This window comes from Ammospiza caudacuta, chromosome 28 (genome assembly GCF_027887145.1).
Source record: "Ammospiza caudacuta isolate bAmmCau1 chromosome 28, bAmmCau1.pri, whole genome shotgun sequence".
Classification (NCBI taxonomy): domain Eukaryota; kingdom Metazoa; phylum Chordata; class Aves; order Passeriformes; family Passerellidae; genus Ammospiza; species Ammospiza caudacuta.
In genome coordinates, this window is record NC_080620.1 from 2,254,110 (window position 1) to 2,274,604 (window position 20,495).

General features: G+C 55.4%; 2 protein-coding genes across 3 annotated transcripts; one reads left to right on the forward strand and one right to left on the reverse strand.

Annotated features, from left to right (window-relative positions):
• Positions 1–386: 386 nt before the first annotated feature.
• Positions 387–7,855, reverse strand: PLEKHJ1 (pleckstrin homology domain containing J1). Its single transcript, XM_058821095.1, has 6 exons — positions 7,738–7,855; positions 6,129–6,196; positions 4,801–4,867; positions 3,194–3,284; positions 2,966–3,029; positions 387–2,369 (listed from the first exon to the last, which is right to left on the reverse strand). Exons 1-6 carry the CDS (start codon positions 7,850–7,852, stop codon positions 2,301–2,303), a joined length of 474 nt encoding a protein of 157 aa, XP_058677078.1. The 5' UTR covers positions 7,853–7,855; the 3' UTR covers positions 387–2,300.
• An 84-nt stretch (positions 7,856–7,939) lies between these two features.
• SF3A2 (splicing factor 3a subunit 2) lies at positions 7,940–20,011 on the forward strand. 2 transcript variants are annotated; one of them, XM_058821183.1, is made up of 9 exons: positions 7,940–7,986; positions 10,106–10,273; positions 12,160–12,231; positions 13,500–13,546; positions 14,284–14,393; positions 15,579–15,628; positions 17,424–17,564; positions 18,557–18,625; positions 19,630–20,011. In XM_058821183.1, the coding sequence occupies exons 2-9, from the start codon at positions 10,148–10,150 to the stop codon at positions 19,960–19,962; spliced, it is 948 nt and encodes a 315-aa protein (XP_058677166.1). In that variant the 5' UTR covers positions 7,940–7,986; positions 10,106–10,147; the 3' UTR covers positions 19,963–20,011. The 2 variants fall into 2 exon arrangements, with proteins under 2 accessions (XP_058677166.1, XP_058677165.1); XM_058821182.1 differs by lacking the exon at positions 7,940–7,986 and adding an exon at positions 8,021–8,069.
• Positions 20,012–20,495: the final 484 nt, after the last annotated feature.

Below are 20,495 nucleotides of genomic sequence, written 5' to 3' on the forward strand. Positions count from 1 at the left end.
AGCTGGAGGCCACAAACATTTCCTGAGCCAATTCCTTGTAGAATTTAAAAGGAGACACAGCCCCAGCTTCACCCTGAGCCCCCAGCCCTGCCTGACCCAGCTCCTCTTCCTACACAGCTTTGGCACCTGCCCTTGGCTCCAATACCAAAACCAGCTGGATTAGAAGACTTTTAAAGGTTCCTTCCAACCCAGAATATTCTGATTGTCTGAAAAAGCCTCCCCAAAGCCCCTGGTGGAGCCATCCCCAGCTGGGTCCTGAGCAGGAACCACCCCTGGTGCCCCTCTGCCTCCAGCCACCCCTCCCAGGGAGGCTTTGGTGTTGTACAACAGCTCTGACCAGCACAAAGATTAAAACAGGATTTATTGGGAATGTTCACTGTACAACACAGAAATGGCTCTCAGCAGAAACACAACAAGCAAAGTCATCAGAATGTGAAAAATGAACAATTGTCTGTAAATCACCAGCAGTTGATGCAGATTTCAAAGTGTCTACAAAGTACCAACCTCCCTCCCTAAATCCTTAAATCCCACCCCGTGTCCCAGCCCTGCCCTACAATGGATTGAGTCCCTGGGCCTGGAACTCTTCACAGCTTTTGTTGTACATTCAGGTAAGAAATGTCATTGGTGATGAACACTCAAATGTTGGGCTTTGCTCTTGCTCACCCAACTGTTCCCTGGAACAGCAAATAAAACCCATGTTCTGCACAGTGACACTGGAGGGTGGCAGCTGCACCTGGGGCAGGTGTCCTGCAAGGCACAGGTGACACATTTGTTACAGTGGTGGCAGGCCCAGCCGAGAACTCAGCTCTGCTTTGGAAAAATGCAGGATTGAAATGCCCTTTGGAGTCATGCAAGGACACTGATTCCCTAAAGCACAGCTCCTGTGTGCTCCTGCTCTTAATCCCTCACTGGATTCCCCCTGGAGCTGCCATCTGTCTGCAGCCCCCCCTGGACTCCGCTCCCTCCCTGCTGCCCTCAGCTGATCCCTCAGGGCAGCTGCCCTCGGCTGATTTTGGTAATTTCTGGAGCAAGCACCTGGAATGATTCAAGGGAAAGGGGGGAAAAGGGAAAATCTCAGCTTTGAGATCAAAACTAAAGCCTCAGTGACAGGAGTCACCCCTGGTGCTCAGCTGCATGAGGTAAAGAGGGAACACCAGGATACCAAAGGCTGGAGTGTGGGCTCTGCTTTGGGCATTAATTCCCAAAAAAAACCCAAAATTCCTTTCAAACCCAGCTCAGAGGCTGCTCCACCCCCGCCCTGGGCTGGGCAGCTGGAGGGGAACAATGCCCAGAGCTGCAGCTCCCAAAGGCCAGGCCCCCACCCTGCCCTGCCCTGCCCCAGCCCCTTCCTGCTGCCAGCAGCCTCTGACAGGACCCCTGGCACCTTCCCAGAGGCCTCTCCTGGGAGTTTTCCCGGGCTGGGTCCAGGGAAGCTGCTCAGGCAGTCGGGAATCTGGGTCTGCAGCAGCCCTGGGTGTGGGGAGTGTCCTCACCCCTCATGTCTGGGCAGTTTTCCTTGGGGCAGCCAGAGCCAGGGCTGATCCTATGGGGATGTTCCTATCCTGATCTCCTCCCTGCAGCCCTGCTTCCCTGGCAGCTCATGGCACCTTGGCACAGCTTTTGGTCTGTCCCTTTGGACAAAGGGGACACACAGAGGGGTGAAAAGCTGCAGCAGTGGCTCAGGGAATGAAGGGTTAATGCCTGGCTGAGCTGGTGCATGTCCTGCAGCTCCATCCTCCAGCCAAAGGGAGCAGCTCCTGCCTTTGCCAGCTCCTCCATCTGGATCACTGCAGAGCTCTGCAGGCAGGCAGGATCACACAGGGATCCCTCCCTGCCTTTGTTCCCTCCTGCTCTGCAGCTTTGTCCTTTTGGATGGGCTCATCCAGCCCCCAGGAACTGCAGGGGAGGGAAAGTAAGACCCCAAAAGGCTGCACAGGGCTGCAATGCTCCTCTCCATCAGCTGGAGCTGTGGAATTCCCACTCCTCCCTGGAGGGCAGGAAGGGGTTAATGTGGAGCCCAGAAATGCATCAGTCACATCCTCTTACACCAGGGATGGGCCTGGGGGACTGCAGGAGGATCCTGAGCCAGGGGAGCTGAGCTGAAGGGGGGAGCTGGCCCAGCATGGCCTGGAGGAGCTGGGGGCTCTGCTCCCACTGCAGCACCCCCAGAACAGCTCAGCCCCCCCAGCTGGGGCACTGGGAATGTGCAACGAATTCCTTTTAAAAAAAAGTACAAAATTATTGGGTAATAAATAAAAAAAAGTCAGGTGGTCAGTGTGGGGAGCTGCAGCAGGGGAGGGTTACAGCTCCCTGTGTGCTCCCAGCTGGAATCGAGCTTCCTCTGAGATCCCATACTGCTCCAGGGGGTCCTGTGGGGAGCACAGGGAGGCACCAGTGAGATGCAGACAAAGCCCAGCAGCCCTTGGGACACACAGGACACAGCCAAGGTCCAGGGAGCCACAGCCACCTCCCTCCCCAGAGCTGGGATGCTCCTGGCACCTGGCAGGGCGTGGCTGAGCAGCATCTCCACCCATGGAGCTGCTCCAGAGAGCCCCCGGGAGCTCCAAACCTTGGCCCACTCCAGCACTGGAATTTGTGCATCAGGGTTGGAGTGAGCACCCAGGGCTGGAACACCCAGCCACTCCAGCACTGGAATTTGTGCACCCAGGACAAGGTGCTCAGGTCTGGCTGTGCAGATCACAGCTCCCTATGGGATCTGGGATCTCCTTCCCACACACAGCCCGGGCAGGACTGGCAGCAGCAGCCCCTGTTGCTGCCAGGGAATTTGCTGGGAGATTTCAGGGAAGAGTTTCTTCCCCAGATCGCCTGGAAATGGGGGATCTCCCTGAGCCCAGCCCAGCCCCAGAACCTCCCTCCACAACCAGACTGGATCCCATTCTGTTCCACTCCAGATAGCCCCTGCTGGCACCCAGAGCCACTGTCACACCTGCAGGGACTCACTCACCTTCCCTGTCATCTTCTGGATCTCATTCCTGTAGAAAATCAGGCTCCTCCTCAGGAACTCGTAGCTGCAAGACAGGAACAGAGCAAGGGAAGGATGTGGGCAAGTTTCAGATGCTATTTAGAGCTGAGGGAAGCTTGTCTGGGAGGAGACAGCACTGCCCTCCCAGTTCCTGCTCCCAGAGCAGCCCAGAGCCCCCAGCCCTGCCCTGGCCCTGAGGGCTCAGCCCACCTGGCTCTCTTGAGTGCCTCCACCCACTCCTGGCACTGCTCCTCCGTGGCACACTCAAAGCAGTATTTCCTCTCTGGCTCCTCGATGAAACCTGCCAGGGACAGGGAAAAGGCTCCAGGCAGGTCCTGGCAGAGCTGCTGCTGCTGCTCCCCTGGCTCTGCCCGGCCACAATTAGCAGCTCTGTTAACGAAGATGAGCTGGGAGTGAGTCTGCAATCCCCACCTCCAGCCCCTCTCCCATTCCCTGGGTGCCTGGGGCAGCTGCCCACAGCATTTCCCAGCTCACAGCACCTTGGGAAGAGCAACTTCTCAAACTGAGGGTGACCTGAACAGGATCAGCATGGCCACAACCAGGCTGACTCCCTGAGGCCCCTTGCAGACACCAGGATTTAAATCCAAGTGGGAAACAGCCCTGAGGGAGGAACTGGGAAACCTGCAGGGATAGCCAAGCAGTGAAACTGCACTGGGAGCAGGCCCTGAGCTGCTTTTGCTGGAGGATTTTGGGGATGTGACACTCACATGGCACTGCCACCATGGGGAGCAGGTCCTGGTGCCACTCCAGGACATGCCCCCAGTTCCTGTCCCCAGGGCTCTGTTGAGCTCACCCTCAGGGCTGCTGCTGCCAAACTCCTGGGTCAGGAGGTGCTGTGGACACATCCCAACACCAGGAACTGCTGCTCAGGAATCCTGCCCCATCAGAGCTCCCAACACCCCCAAACCCCAAAATCCAGCCCGTGGTGCTGTGAGTACTGCTGGGTTTAACCCTGCTCAGGAATCCTGCCCCATCAGAGCTCCCCAAAGCCCAGAATGCAGCCCCTGGTGCTCAGTGTGCTCAGGCTGTGTGAGGGAAGCACAGAGCAGAGCCACAGCTGTGCCTGGCAGCCAGGCCAAAAGATACAGGGATGGCCTTGGAGAAACATCCTGTTATTGTGGCCACATACCTCTGGCACAGGGGATGAAAGGCTGCTCCCAGGGGAGTGCAGCTGCACAAGGACACACAGACGGGAGGATGGGGCTGGAGCAGCTTTATCTGAGCCTCTCCAGGGTGTTTTTTTGGATCAAATGCAGCAGGACAGAGCAGATCTGTCAATAAGCAAGCTCCCCCTGCCAGGGATTCCACAGGGGCCTGGCTGCTCTTAGTGCTGCAGTGCAAACCCCACAGGCTGTGCCATGGAACATCCCTGAGATCTCAGGATGGGCCATGGGCACAGGGAGGAACAGCTGAGGAGGGAAAGGCTGAGGAATTGGTGAAGTTGGAAAACTCCAACCATCAGCCCAGCACCACCAGGTTCACCCCTGTCCCCAGGTGCCAGTGCTTCCAAACCTTTTGGGGGAGTAATTTTTCCCCAATATCCAACCTAAACCTGCCCTGGGCACAACTGGAGCTCATTTCCTCTCACCCTGCTCCCTGGGAGCAGAGTCTGAACCCCACCTGAAGGACCCTGACCCCACAGAGGGAGAGGAGAAGGGCTGGGGGCAGAGACCCCAAAAGGAGGGGAAGGGCTGAGCTGCCCCAGGGAAACAGGGAGAGCAGGAACTGAGCAGTGCCAACATTTCCTCCCCCCTGTGCCACCAGGAGAAGGCAAAGGGAGCACAGGCAGCACTCACTGATGGAGAAAACATTCTCCTCCTCTTTGGTGATCTTGCAGTGCTCCAGCAGCAGAGCTCCAATGGGCTGGAAAACAGAGGGAGAGGGGGTTTAACCCACAGAGCCCCCACACCACGAGGGTTTAACCCACAGAGCCCCCACACCACGAGGGTTTAACCCACAGAGCCCCCACACCACGAGGGCTGAACCCACAGAGCCTCCACACCACGAGGGCTGAACCCACAGGGCTTCCCTGGAGCCTTTAAAGCAACTTTCACAAGCTGGGGCTGCTTTTAAATAATTCAGTCTGCACCATATTTCATGTTTCTTTAATCAACCTATTCATGCCAGTCTCACTTGTAGCACTTGGCATTTGTTAATTAGGTGTTAATTACCTTCAGCCTGGTCTTTACTCTGTGATACCAGAGAACATTTGCTTTTAAAATCAAAGATGAAACATTGACTGTGACACCCAGAATAACCAACACTGAGCTGTGTAAGGGCTGTGCTGAGCCTTGCAAGGGGTTAAACAGTGGGAGGGGAGCTGGGGCAGCTCAGGATGGACAAAAATCCACCTGGTAAAACTCAGGGACATGGGGACAGCAGGTGACACTGGCCATGAACAACATCAAGCACAGGAAATCCTTGTCCAAGTGAACCAAAGTGTCAGAAGCAAATCAGACAGCAGGGAAGGCATTGAAAACCTGATTTATCTTGTATTTTATAGAACTCTTTGGGTTGGAAGAGACTTTAAAGCCCATCCAGTGCCACCCCTGCCATGGCAGGGACACCTCCCACTGTCCCAGGTGCTCCCAGCCCTGTCCAGCCTGGCCTTGGGCACTGCCAGGGATCCTGGGGCAGCCACAGCTGCTCTGGGAAATCCATTCCAGGGATGGATTCCACAATTCCTGATTCCCAATCTCCCACCCAGCCCTGCCCTGTGGCAGTGGGAGCCATTCCCTGTGTCCTGTCCCTGCAGGCCTTGTCCCCAGTCCCTCTGCAGCTCTCCTGGAGCCCCTTCAGGCCCCAAAAGGGGCTCTGAGGTGTCCCTGGAGCCTTCTCCTGTCCAGGTGAGCAGGCCCAGCTGTGCCAGAGAACAATTCCTGCCCAATACCCCATCTAAATGGAATTTTTTCCCATCTAAATGTCACTTCTTCAGTGGGAGCCATTCCCTGTGTCCTGTCCCTCCATCCCCAGTCCCTCTCCAGCAGCCCTGCTGAGCTGGTGGAAGAGGAAAGGTGGACCCTGTTCCTTTTTCCTGCACCATTTTCCCAGCCCACACAATCCAGGCACACAAAGAGAAGAAAGGAGGAGGGGAACAAACCCCAGCCAGGGGCTCAGTCCCTACCTCGGCCTCATCGGTGCGGAAATAGAAGAGAAAATTCACCACGAGCTTCACCAGGCGCTTCTTGAGCACTGCAGGGACAGGGGGAGCAGGAAAGGCTGAGTCAGGGGGCACAGGGGGCACCTCTGCCAGCCCTGAGCCCACCAAAGCACCCCCCAGACACTGCCTGGGGGAGACAAAGTGGCCTCGGGGTGACAGAGCCCCAGAGCAGCTCAGGAGGGCTCCCAGCAGCTCCTCCCGGGCACTCAGGGCTCCCAGCAGCACCACGGGGCCTCAGGCACTCCAGGAAAAGCTCCAGATCCCAGCAGCCCCACCTGGAGCTGCCAGCTGGGTGTCACCTCCCAGGGGACAAAGTCCAGCAGGAAAGGCTCAGCACAAGGGAGGGAATAGGGAATCAGGGCTGGTTTGCCAGGGAATTTGCTGGGGATTTCAGGGAAGAGTTTCTTCCCCAGATCTCCTGGAAACGGGGGATCTCCCGAGCTCAGCCCAGCCTCAGAACCTCCCTCCACGCCCAGACTGGATCCCACCACTGGTGCTCCCCATTCCCACAGTCCAGCTCCAACCCTCCCAGTCTGCCTGTCCCAGTCCTGCCTCCCAGCACTGCCAGCCAGTACAGCCAGTCCCACCCTGACCCTGTGCCCCCAGTGCCGTGCCCAGTGCCCTCAGTCATGCCCACCCATCCACCTCTGCCCAGTGCTCCCAGTGCTGCCCACCCAGTAAAGCCAGTCCCACCCATCCCCTGTGTCCAGTGCTCCCAGTGCCCTGCCCAGTGCTCCCAGCCTGGATCCTCCAACACCCTCAATGCTCCCTCCCAGCTCCCCCAGTCCCTCTCCAGCCTTGCCCCCCAGTAACTCCAGTTCTGATTCTGCAGTCGGGGTCCCTCAAGTACCTCCAGTCCTATTCCCAGTTTCTCACCTGTGATTCTCCAGTTCCCACAGCCCCACCATCCATGGCACTCACGGCACTCTCCCAGTACCTCCCCAGTATCCCCAGTCCTGATTCTGCACTCGGGGCCCCCCAGGAGTCCCCACTCCTGACCCACCTTCACCTTCCTCCCCACACCCCCTGCCTCCCCTGTACTCCCAGCTCTCCCAGTCCGGACTCGGTCCTACCCCAGTTTCTCACTGGTGATTCTCCAGTCCCCTCAGTGCCACCACCCCAGTTCTCCCAGTCCCTCCTCGCCCACTGCTCCCACTTTCCCAGCCCGGATCCTCCAGCACCCTCTCAGTGCTCCCAGTCCCTCCCCAGTAACCCCAGCCTGGACTCCCCATCTCGGGCCCTCAGGTACCCCCGGTCCTGCCCTGGTCCCATCCCAGTAACCCCAGCCCTGATTCCCCACTCGGAGTCCTCAGGTACCCCCAGTCCCGCGCCCCCTGATCCTCCCAGTACTCCCAGTCCTGCCCTGCTCCTACCCCAATAAACCCAGCCCTGATTCCCAACTTGGGCCCCTCAGGTGCCCCCAGTCCTGTCCTGCTCCCTCCCCAGTATCCCCAGCCCTGATTCCCCACTCGGAGCCCACGGGTACTCCCAGTCCTGTCCCGCCCGACCCTCCCAGTACCCCCGGTCCTGCCCTGCTCCCATCCCAATAAGCCCAGCCCTGACTCCCCCTCACCGTTGCCCTTCTTGGGGACGCTCATGCGGATCTCGGCCGCTTTCTCGGCGGGCTGGCGGGCCAGGGACAGCAGCTCCCGCTCGTTGTAGCGCATGGCGGGCCCGCCCCGGCCCATGGCCCCGCCCGGGCGGCGCCGCCGCCGCCGGAAGCGCCCTCAGAGCCGCCGGAAGGGCTCGCGGGGCGGCGGGAGCGCGCATGCGCAGGGACGGGAGCGCGCGTGCGCCGGGGAGAGAGCGGGGCCGCGCGCAGGTACCGAGAGGGGGAGGGGGCCGTGAGGGGAGAGGGGGAACCGGGCAGGAGCGGGAGAAGCGGAGCTGGGATAACCGGGAGAGGTGCGTGAGGAGAGACCGGGGGAGCTGGGAAGGGGGCATTGGGAGAACTGGGTATGAAGGGTCTGGGTGAGCTGGCAATGAGGGATTGGGAGAGCTGGGTCAGGAGGGACTGGGAGGGTTGAGTATGGAGGAACTGGGAAGGAGGGATTGGGAGAGCTGGGTATGGAGGGACTGGGAGAACTGGGAAGGAGGGATTGGGAGAGCTGGGTATGGAGGGACTGGGAGAGCTGAGTGAAGAGAGACCGGGAGTTCTGGGTGAGGAGGGACAGGGAATGTTGGGTATGGAGGAACTGGGAAGACTGGGAAGGGGGGACTGGGAGAGCTGGGTATGGAAGGACTGGGAGAGCTGGGAAGGGGGGATTGGTACTCTTGGGTATGGAGGGACTGGGAAAACTGGGTGAGGAGATACCGGGAGAGCTGGGTCAGGAGGGACTGAAAAAGTTGAGTATGGAGGGACTGGGAGAACTGGGAAGGAGAGACTGGGAGTTTTGGGAAAGGACAGACTGAGAGAGCTGGGTATGGAGGGACTGGGAAAACCGCGTAAGGAAGGGCTGGGAGAGCTGGGTGAGGAGAGGCTGAGAGAACTGGGTGAGGAGAAACTGGGAATGTTGGGCATGGAGGAACTTGGAAGGAGGGACTGGGAGAGGTGGGTATGGAAGGACTGGGAGAGTTGGGTCAGGAGGGACTGGGAGAACTGGGAAGGAGAGACTGGGAGTGTGGTAAAGGAGGGACTGGAAGAGCTGGGTGTGGAGGGACTGGGAGAACTGGGCAGCCTGGGTGATGGGGCTGGGGAAACTGGAGAATCACAAGTGGGAAACTGGGGGAAGGGCCCAGGCAGGGTTTGGGCTACTGGGAGAGTCAACAGGGCAGGACTGGGAGCACCTGGGAGACCCTGAGTGCAGAACTGGGATGGAGTTACTGGAAAAGTACTGGGGGAACTGGGTGCCCTGGGTGGGAGCACTGGGGGTGCTGGAGAAACCGAGGATGCTGGAAAAGGAGGGAACTGGGAGAACTGGGGTGGTGGGGCTGGTGGAACTGGAGAATGACGAGTGAGAAACTGGGGTAGGAGCAGAGCAGCACTGGGAGCATTGGGACGGCAGGACTGGGGCCCCTGGGTGCAGAATCAGGACTGGAGTTGCTGGAGGGGGACTGGGAGAACGGGGTGAGCTGGGTGGGAGGACTGGTGGTACTGGAGAATGAGGACAGGGAAAATGGGGGTAGGACTGGGAGGACCAGGAGAAGCAGGACTGGGGATATTTGGGGGACTTTGACAGGAGAATTAGGACTGGGGTTAGAGGAGAGGCACTGGGAGAACTGGGTGCTCTGGGGGACCAGGGGTAGGATCAGGACAGAACTGGGAGTACACAGTGAGGAGGGACTGGGAGAACTGGAGAATCATGAGTGGGAAACTGGGGTAGGGCCAGGGGAGGACTGGGAATATGTGGAGCATCAGTGGGAGTCAGGGGGCCTTGAGTGGAGAATCAGGACTGCAGCTACTGGGGGATGTGGCTGGAGAGGGACTGGGAGAACTGGGCTCTCTGTGGGGAAGGATTTGGGGTTCCTTAAAGGTCCTTCCAGTGTTTGGGCTCTGTGTGGGAAGGTTTGGGGGGGACTCCAGGACCTCACCTGGGGCTTGGGGACACTCAGAGCCTTGTTGGGGGCTTGGGGGGCTCTGAGCCTCCCATGGTGGGAGGGTGGCCCTGGGGCTTTGGGGGGTGTTGGGGTGGTGGGGAGCAGCAGATCTGGTGGTGGAGAGGGGAGAGCTCTGGGGCTCTTGGTGCCTCGGGTGAGGGGGGAAAGCTCCTGTTTGGGGTCTCGGGGGGCGTCTGGTGGGGCTGCTTGGCTTGGGAGTGGCTGAGGAGATGGGAAGGGCTCCGGGGGGACTTTCTGGATCCTTTTACTCCACTTTCCTGAGTTGGTACCAGATGTGGGATTGCATCCCGTGCTGTGTGCCCAGGGCATGTCTGGGGTGCCCTCCCCATCCTCGCTGCTGGGCTGAACAATCCCGTGATTCAATTATCCCTTTCTTTTGCCAGACTGTCCATTTCTCCGGGAGCTGAAGGCCAGGAATCCCCGCCATGGATTTCCAGCACCGGCCCGGGGGCAAAACGGGCAGCGGGGGCGTGGCCTCGGCCTCCGAGAGCAACCGCGACCGGCGGGAGCGGCTCCGCCAGCTGGCCCTGGAGACCATCGACATCAACAAGGTACAGAGACCCCCTGGGCCACGGGGACAGGGTCACATCCATGGTGCAGGGACCCCCAGGGCCCTGGGGACAGGGTCACATCCATGGTACAGGGACCCCCAGGGCCCTGGGGACAGGGTCACATCCATGGTACAGGGACCCTCATGGCCATGGGGACAGGGTCACATCCATGGTGCAGAGACCCCCTGGCCTGGGGACAGGGTCACATCCATGGTACAGGGACCCTCATGGCCATGGGGACAGGGTCACATCCATGGTGCAGGGACCCCCAGGGCTGTGGGGACAGGGTCACATCCATGGTGCAGGGATCCCCAGGGCTGTGGGGACAGGGTCACATCCATGGGACAGGGACCACCGTGGCCATGGGGACACAGTGCAGGGTCACATCCATGGTGCAGGGACCACCGTGGCCATGGGGACACAGTGCAGGGTCACATCCATGGTGCAGGGACCCCCTGGCCTGGGGACAGGGTCACATCCATGGTACAGGGATCCCCAGGCCATGGGGACAGGGTCACATCCATGGTACAGGGACCCCCTGGCCTGGGGACAGGGTCACATCCATGGTGCAGGGACCCCCAGGGCGATGGGGACAGGGTCACATCCATGGTGCAGGGATCCCCAGGGCCCTGGAGATACGGTGCAGGGTCACATCCATGGTGCAGGGACCCCCTGGCCTGGGGACAGGGTCACATCCATGGTACAGGGTCCTCCATGGCCATGGGGACACCGTGCAGGGTCACATCCATGGTACAGGGATCCCCAGGCCATGGGGACAGGGTCACATCCATGGTACAGTGATCCCCAGGCCATGGGGACAGGGTCACATCCATGGTACAGGGTCCTCCATGGCCATGGGGACACCGTGCAGGGTCACATCCATGGTACAGTGATCCCCAGGCCATGGGGACAGGGTCACATCCATGGTACAGGGATCCCCAGGCCATGGGGACACTGTGCAGGGTCACGTCCATGGTACAGGGACCCTCCACAGCCATGGGGACACTGTGCAAGGTCAGATCTATGGGATCATGGCAGGGTTTGAGCATTAAGGCTCATCCAGGGACATCTTCAGCTATCTCAGGTGCTCCAAGCCCCAACCAGCCTGGTCTTGGATGCTTTCAGGGGTGCAGGGGCAGCCACAGCTGCTCTGGGAAGTCCATGCCAGGGCCTCACTACCCTCACAGCCAAGAATTTCATCCCAATATCCCATCTAAATCTACTCTTGGTCTATTTGAAGCCACTCTTCCTTGTCCTGTGCCCAAGTTCCCCTCCAGCTCTCTTGGAGCCCCTTTATGCTCCATGGTACCCTCAGAGCCTTCTCATCTCCATGCTGAGCTGTGGGTTGGGTTTAAATACTTCTGTTTGTGGACATGTGGGGTTTGAATAAGGAATATTTGGGACAGAGTGACAGGGAGGTGCCAGCTCTTGTGTACCCATCTATTTCCAGTCTCCTCAGGGCTGGTTTGGGTTCTGGTGTTTCCTGCTGCAGCTGGGAATTCTGTCACCATTGCACACAGCTGCTGTTGGTTCTCTCTCTGTTTCCTCCTGCTAAAGCTCTCTTGTGCTGTTAATTTAAAATCTGAACTCAGCTACAGGATCCTGGGATTTCCTGAGCTGGGAGGGACCCTCAGGGATCATCAGTGCAGCCCCTGGCCCTGCACAGACACCCCAAAAATCCCACCCTGGGCACCCCTGCGAGTGGAATCCAAACATTCCTGGAGCTCTGTCCTTGGACTGGGACCATTCCCTGGGGAGCCTGGGCAGTGCCAGCACCCTCAGGAGCAGGAACCACTTTCTCCAATGCAGAACTCTGCAGTATTTTGGTTATTCTCCTGCTTTACCAATGGATTTTGTTTATAACTTGTCCATCATTCTTTCCCCAGGACCCCTATTTTATGAAAAATCATCTGGGCTCCTACGAGTGCAAACTTTGCCTGACACTGCACAACAATGAGGTGAGGGAACATCTGCCTGTCCTGATCCCAGCAGCAGCACCTTGGGAACAGCAGGAGCTTCAGTGACTGCTGAGATGTGAGGGGTGGTGTCTGGGTTTGAACAGACAAGAGTCTGCTTAGGAAGGCAGGAACCTCCCTGAAATGGAAAATGTAATCCCCCTCCCTCTGAATTGTTATAAATTTGAAATGAAGGGACTCTCAGGCAAAGATATGGGAGCAGGAATAAAAATTCTTTATTAGGGAAGAAAATAAAAAATTAAATAATCAGTGCAGTAGTACAAAACAACCCAGAGTCAGGATAGGAGCTGCCCCCTGTGTGCCAGGGTGGTGTCCCAGCCCCATCCCATGGGGGCTCAGCCCTCCTGCAGTGCCAGCTGTGGTTCTGCTGCAGCAGGGTGGAGTTTACCTCTGAAGATCCAGTGGAAAAGGCAACTGCTCCTCTGGGTTTCCAGTGGAAAGGCTGTGCTGGTGTCCCAAACCTCAGATTGTGCCCAGGTAGGAATGCTTGGCTCCTCCCCTGGGCGGAGCATCTCCCCATGGGATGCTGGCATTGGCTCAGCCCTGCAGGGACACTCAGTGGCCCTGGACAGCAGAGATCTGGAGGGAGGGTTGGCTGTGGGAGAGATAAAGAAAAAACTGCCCCATCAACAGCAGAGAACTGCCCCAGCTCTGATGGGAATAGAACACACAATGCCATCTAGGACAGATGGTTAAACCTGACAGTGTGAGCTGTGATCTTGTTGAAGTGTGTAGTTTTCTTCTGAAAGTTCAGTAGTGTAGATGAGCTTGATCTTCTGAGAATCTAATAGAAAAGAAAGCTGTTCTTCATAGAACCTAGTAGAGAAAGACTTCTTCTGAAAGAACACTTCTTCTAGTGTGCTAAATCTCAGATTATATCCAAGTAAGAATGCTCAGCTCCTCCCCCTTTGCAGGACATCTCTCAATGAGATGATGTAATTTTATCAGTTATGAAGTGAGATTCAATAGCCCATTAACAAAAGATATTTCCCCAGAGGGAAGATTAGTTGTAGGAGAGATAGACTGCCCAATTAACAAAAAATAACTGCCTCACTTCTAACATATAAGAAATAAAATACACACATATCTTATAACCCAAGCTCAGCAGCTGAGAGCAATCTGCACTTTTGGAGTGAGATTCCTCTGTGCTGAGGATTAAAACACCCTTGTCAGGGAGTGCTGCAACCACCCTGTGACAGGAATGTTTCAGTCATGGCTTCATTTAACTTCTACCTTGGTTTTTATTTCAGGGGAGTTACTTAGCACATACCCAGGGGAAGAAGCATCAGACCAATTTGTAAGTTATCCTCCAAAATAACTTTATTCTTTATTACTGAATTCTTTATTACTGAAGCATTTTAATATTATGATTTTGGGTGTCTGTAGTCCTTTATCTCCACTGCACTCAGCTTGATTGTTATTTTACTGTGGTTCCTTATGCAGCCAGGAGGCACAGCCTGGATCTGGTTGAAAAATGATGCTGAAAATCTCCATTTTAAGCTAAAGTTCAAATCCAGTTGTGAAATTTCTAAAGGAAGAGGGAGATGGAGTTTTAAAAGCAAATTGTCTGAGTCTAGTTAGGAGGCCCTCTCAGTGTATGGACAACACTCTCAGGGATGCTCAGGGTGGGATTTTTGGGGTGTCTGTGCAGGGCCAGGGGTGGGATTTGATCCCTGTGGGTCCTTCCAACTCTGGAGAGTCCAAAATTCTTTGATCTGGATTTGTCAATACAGGTTTGGAGAAGTTTGTAAGTTTTGTTTTAAAGAAACCAGTTTGCTTTGCTTGATCTGTGGGTTTGGTTTCATGTTGATTTCAAGAATTCAAGTTTTCTCCAATCCATCTGTGGAGCCTGGCCTCAAGGTCATGGTGAGGGTGGATCAGATGGTTGAGTGACAACCTTTAGCTAAGGGGGAGGATGGATACAGCTGGGGATAAAACAGGATTTCCTGGCATGATTCCTGTGGAATGCTGTGCTGAGGGATTCAAACTGCTCCTTTAGAAACAAGAATTCTTAAATTCTGAATTAATCCCCAGGGCACGACGAGCTGCCAAGGAAGCCAAGGAAGCCCCAGCCCAGCCTGCCCCAGAGAAGGTGAAAGTGGAAGTGAAGAAATTTGTGAAAATTGGGCGCCCAGGCTACAAAGGTGAGCCCAGGAGCTCCCTGATGGGCAGTCCCTGCCTGGTGGGATGTGAATTACTCATTGGTCTTTTGAGCAGCTCTGCCCATGAATAAGATATGGGCTCTTTCCTGGAGTCTTTTTATTGTTTAAGTTGCTCATGGAACTTCTTTTTATGGCTGACAGGCAGGGAGAAGCACTCAATAATACATGGGTGTGTCTCAGGCTGCCAAGGAGATGATGGCATCTCATCTTCTCCTTCTCTTGTGCTGCAGCACCTTTCATTAATGCTGTAAATCACTCACTCCAGGCAGAATTCATGGGTTTTTTTCTGTTTTTCATGGTTTTTTGGCCTTCAGTACCAAACTTGGCTTTTTAATCTCACCAGTGCTTTGCCCCACAGCAACTGAACTTCAGTAGAGGAGAATCATGGAATAATTTAGGTTGGAAAATACCTTTAAGGTCATTGAGTCCAACAGTAAACTTAGCACTGCCAAGGCCACAACTGAACCATGTCCCCAGGTGTTTTAACACTCCCAGGGATGGTGATTCCTGGACAGCTCCTTCCAGTGCTTTACAGCCCTTTCAGGGAAGGAATTTTCCCAATATCCAACTTAAATCTGGCCCAGCTTGTGGCTGTTCCCTCTCATCCTGTTCCCTGGAGCAGAGCCTGACACCTCCAACTGTCCCCTCCTGTCAGGAGCTGTGCAGAGCCACAAGGTCCCCCCTGAGCCTCCTTTTCTCCAGGCTGAGCCCCTTCCCAGCTCCCTCAGCCTCTCCTGGAGCTCCAGGCCCTTCCCCAGCTCTGTTCCCTCCCTTGGACACCCCCAACCCCTCAATGTCCTTCTTGGGGTGAGGGACCCAAACCTGCCCATGGCAGTGACACAATCCCAGACTGGTTTGGGTTGGAAGGGACATTAAATCCCATCCAGTGCCACCCCTGCCATGGCAGGGACACCTTCCACTGTCCCAGGCTGCTCCAAGCCCTGCCCAGCCTGGCCTTGGGCACTGCCAGGGATCCAGGGGCAGCCCCAGCTGCTCTGGGCACCCTGTGCCAAGGCCTGCCCACCTTACAGAAGTAGCTTTGTGACATTTTGTTTGATAAACAGGAGAAAAATCTTGTAATACTTAATTGTTGGAAAATTTAATGCAGATTAATGCTGCTCTCACTCTGCTGGAGCATGTTCTCAGCTTTCTTACTTTTTTTTACAGTGACCAAACAGAGAGACCCAGAAACAGGCCAGCAGAGCCTTCTCTTCCAGGTAAGGGCAGAGTTCAAACTCTCCTTGTCAGGGTTTTTCAGGTCACACTGCTGCTAAATGAGCAGCTCTTTGCAGGATCTAATAAATCAATAATTATAAGGAGGCCTTATCTTCCTTGCTGCTGCAGCTGATTGTGTTGAGCAAATCCCTGAGCTCAGCTGTCAGGCTGTGTAGTGGGAGAGGGATATTCCTGAGGTGGAATGAGGTGAGAATCACAGCAGAGTTTTGGCTGAAGAAAAAAAATAAATTAAAAATTATCTGTTTCCATCCCCCTGTGATGGGCAGGGACACCTTCCATGAGACCAGGCTGCTCTAACCCTGGCCTTGGACACTTCCAGGGATGGAGCTTCTCTGGGCACCCTGTGCCAGGCCCTCCCACCCCTCACAGGGAACAATTCCTTCCCAAAATCTCTCCTAAATTTCCCCTAATTCAGTTTGTGGTCTTTAATCCCAAACTATTCTGGGATTCTCATCCTTTCCTTTGCTGTTTATTTCCTTTGCATTGGGGATTGCTCTGGGTGTGCTCCACACTGGGGATGTGTTTGGTGACCAATGGCTCCTGGCCTGGATCAGGAATTGTGTGGCCAGGAGGAGCAGGGAGGTCATTCTGCCCCTGTGCTTGGTGATGGTGAGGGCACACCTTGATTATTGTGTCCAGTTCTGGCCCCTCAGTTTAGGAAGGACCTTGAGGTGCTTGAGCACATCCAGAGGAGGCAGCAAGGCTGGAGAGGGGCTGGGAACACAAACCCTGTGAGGAATGTGTAAAGGAGCTGGGGTTGTTTAGGCTGGAGAAGAGGAGGCTCAGAGGTGACCTTATTGCTCTCTACACCTCCCTGAAGAGAGGTTGCAGACAGGTGGGGTTGGTCTCTTCCACCAGGCAGCACTGACAGAACCAGAGGACACAGCCTCAAGCTCAGGGAAGGTGTAGGTTGGATATTAGGAGGAATTTTTTCACCAAAAGAATAATAAAGTACTGGAATGCTCTTCCCAAGGAGGTGGTGGAAATGCCATCTCTGGATGTGTTTAAAAATAAAGATTGGACATGGCACTTGGTGCTATAATCTAGTTGAGGTGTTAGGGCAGAGGTTGGGCTTGATGATCTTAGAGGTCTCTTCCAACCTCATTATTCTGTGATTCTGTGTTTCTGTGATTCTGGGATTCTGAGCAGAGCTGGGGGTGCAGAGGAGGGGTTGTTTGTGGTGGTGTTCACAGCAGTCCCAGGACGAGGGAAGAGATGAGAATCTTGACTCCATGTTTCAGAAGGCTGAATTATTATTTGATGATATACATTATTTTAAAAGAAAAGGGTATATTAAAACTATACTAAAAGAATAGAAGAAAGGATTTCATCAGAAGGCAGGAAAGGAAAGGAAAGGAAAGGAAAGGAAAGGAAAGGAAAGGAAAGGAAAGGAAAGGAAAGGAAAGGAAAGGAAAGGAAAGGAAAGGAAAGGAAAGGAAAGGAAAGGAAAGGAAAGGAAAGGAAAGGAAAGGAAAGGCTCGTGACTCTCAGAGAGTCTGAGCCAGCTGACTGTGATTGGCCATTAATTAGAAACAACCAACATGGACCAATCAAAGATGCACCTGTTGCATTGTTTTTGAGGTTTTTTTATTGTTGTTTACATTTAATTTCTGAGGCCTCTCAGCTTCTCAGGAGAACGAATCCTAGCAAAAGGATTTTTCATAAAATACATCTGTGACAGAGATCTCTCCCAGCCTCATCACTCTACGATTCTGTGACTCTGAGCAGGGCTGGGGGTGCAGAGGGGGGGTTGTTGATGCTGTCCTGCCCCCCCAGATCGATTACCCAGAGATAGCAGAGAGCATCATGCCCCGGCACCGCTTCATGTCGGCCTACGAGCAGCGCATCGAGCCCCCGGACCGGCGCTGGCAGTACCTGCTGATGGCAGCTGAGCCCTACGAGACCATTGCCTTCAAGGTGAGGCTGCCAGGGAAACCTGGGACACTGCCTGGGTGTGACCAGGGCCACCCTGTGCTGGGGGCACCAGGCCCAGGGAGGGATTGTCCCACTCTGCTCTGCCCTGGGGCAGCCTCAGCTCCAGTGCTGGGGGCACTTTGGGCACCACGAGATCAGAAGGACCCAAAGCTGTTGGAGAGTGCCCAGAGGAGGGACACGGAGCTGGGGAAGGGCTGAGGAGCAGCTGAGGGCACTTGGCTCGTTCAGCTGCAGCCCAGGAGACTGAGGGGAGGCTCCTCGGGGGCTGCAGCTCCTCCCCAGGGCAGGCACAGGGGCAGGGGCTGAGCTCTGCTCTGGCACAGGGACAGGAGCCCAGCAAGGGCTGCAGCTGTGCCAGGCCTTGGCATGGAGCTCAGGGCAAGGTTCTGCCCCCCGAGGCTGCTGGGCACTGCCCAGGCTGCCCAGGGAATGGTGCCAGGGCTGCCAGAGCTGCAGGAGCTCCCAGGGCTGCTCAGGGTGGGGGTGTTGGGGTGGCTGTGCAGGGATGGGGCTGCACTGATCATCCCTGAGGGTCCCTTCCAGCTCAGGACATTCTGTAATTAATTCCTAATGAATCCTCTGATGTCTGTGCTAACCCTCACGGAGTGGAAGGGGGGGTCAGGAAGACGTGGCTGGAAGTCTTTAAACCCCACTGAGGTTTGGTGGAGGACTCTGGCATAAAAACCAGACTGTGCTGAGCCCTGGGGAGCTGTGAATTCCCAGAGTCTGGCACAGGCAGGAGCCTCCTGGGTTTCACTCCTCAGCCTCTGTGCAGATGTTCAGGGAGGGATTTTTGCTGCTTGTCCTTGACCGATAGGGAAGTAACTTAATTCTTTCCTGCCCCCACCTCTGTCTAATAACAACCCTGCAAGGCCTGGAATAACTGTGCTTATCTCTCAGGCTCTGGGGCTAAAAAGGGCCTTTGAGCTAATCTGGTGCTGCTAAGAATAGCTCTGTGTTCTCTTTCGTTGCAGGTGCCAAGCAGAGAAATTGATAAAGCAGAGGGAAAGTTTTGGACTCACTGGAACAGAGAAACCAAACAGGTAACTGAGGTTTTGTGATGTCTGTCCTTAAGGGGAGCAGAGCAACTTGAGAGAGTGACATCAGTTCTGTCCTGCTGTTGAAATCTCCATTCTCTAAATGCACCTGAGCACTGAGAGGTGACAGAGATCCTCCTGTGGCGGATCTCAGAGAGGATTCAGTTTCTGGCAGCAGCAGGATGAGGCATAAATACCCAGAGAAAAGGAGGTTCAGGGGGAATCTTCTTGCTCTTACAGCTCCCTGGCAGGATGGTGCAGCCAGAGGGGGTCAGGCTCTGCTCCCAGGGAACAGGAGAAACCAGAGGGAATGGCCTCAAGCTGTGCCAGGGGAGGTTTGGGTTGGAAATTGGGAAAATTCTTTCACTGAGAGCATTGTCAGGCATTGGGACAGACTGCCCAGGGCAGGGGCATACTTCCACCCTTGGAAGTATTCAAAAACACATGGATGTGGCATTTGTGGCCACAAATGGTTTAGTGGTGAACTGGGCTGATGGCTGGACTTGTTGATCTTAGGGTTAGGGTTAGGTTTGGCTTTTCCCAGCCATGATAAATGTTCAGCACTGTGTCCTCTCCATGGCTCTGTGCCCTGTGTTCCCTGCACACACCTGCCTGAGGGAGCCTGAGGAACAGTGCCTGGGGGGGCTCCCACCCCTCACAGGAACCTCAGAGTCCAGAGGAGTTAAAATCTGCGGCCAGACTGGCACCAGTCACAGATGCTGCCAGGGACAGGAGGGTGACAGGAGGAGCCTGAGCTGTGCTCTGGGGCAGAGAGCAGCTCCTGGGTGCTGGCAGAGCTGTCAGCAGGGTGCTGGGCACTGCCCAGGCTGCCCAGGGAAGGGTGCCAAGGCTGCCAGAGCTCTCAGGGATGCTCAGGGTGGGTTTGGGGTGTCTGTGCAGGGACAGGGGTTGGACTGATGATCCCTGAGGGTCTCCACCCAGCTCAGGGCACTCCAGCATTCTGTCAATTCCTGATTAATTAATTCCTCCCTTTTCTCTCCCATTCCCAGTTCTTCCTTCAGTTCCACTTCAAGATGGAGAAGCCCCCGGCCCCCCCAAACCTCCCCCCGGGGCCCCCGACCGTCAAGCGGCCGCCGCCCCCTCCCCTGATGAACGGGCTGCCCCCGCGGCCCCCCCTGCCCGACTCCATGCCCCCCCCTCCCCCTGGGGGCATGGCCCTGCCCCCCATGCCCCCCTCGGGGCCGGTGCCACCCCCCCCAGTGCCCCCCCAGTTGCCCCCAGCGCCCGGGGTGCCCCCCCCTGCCCCGCTGCCCCCCATGCTGCGGCCGCCGCTGCCCACCGAGGGGCCGGGCACCATCCCTCCTCCTCCTCCCTCCAACTGAGGCCCCTCCTGGGCCCCATCCCGTGGGATTTGTGTCTTTTTAACTGCAGCTCACCCCCCATCCAGGGAACAGATCCTTTTTGTACCTCTGCAAAGATGGCTGAACTCTGTAGGTTCATTAAAAGGTTTTTGATTCTCCTTTCCCTCTGCTTTCCTGTGCTGCTTTTGGGGTTCACTTTCCCCACCCCTTAGATACAGGAGATTATATATATATATATATAAAAAAAATATAAAAATATATAAATACAAATATAAATATATATAAAATATATAAAAATACAAATATAAAAATGTATAACATATATAAATATAAAAATACAAATATGTATTAAAAATATATATGGAGCTAAAATATAACCAGGCTATTTTGGAAATCCTCCAAAGAGGAGGCAAAGAATTGGGAATTTCAAGACATCCTTCCATCAGCTGTCTTGGCCTGAGGAATCCCCCTCAGGCTGCCCCATTAATTACCCCCCATTAATCAGTTTTAATTCAACCAGAGCCCTTCATCTCTGTTCATTCACTTCATTCTCT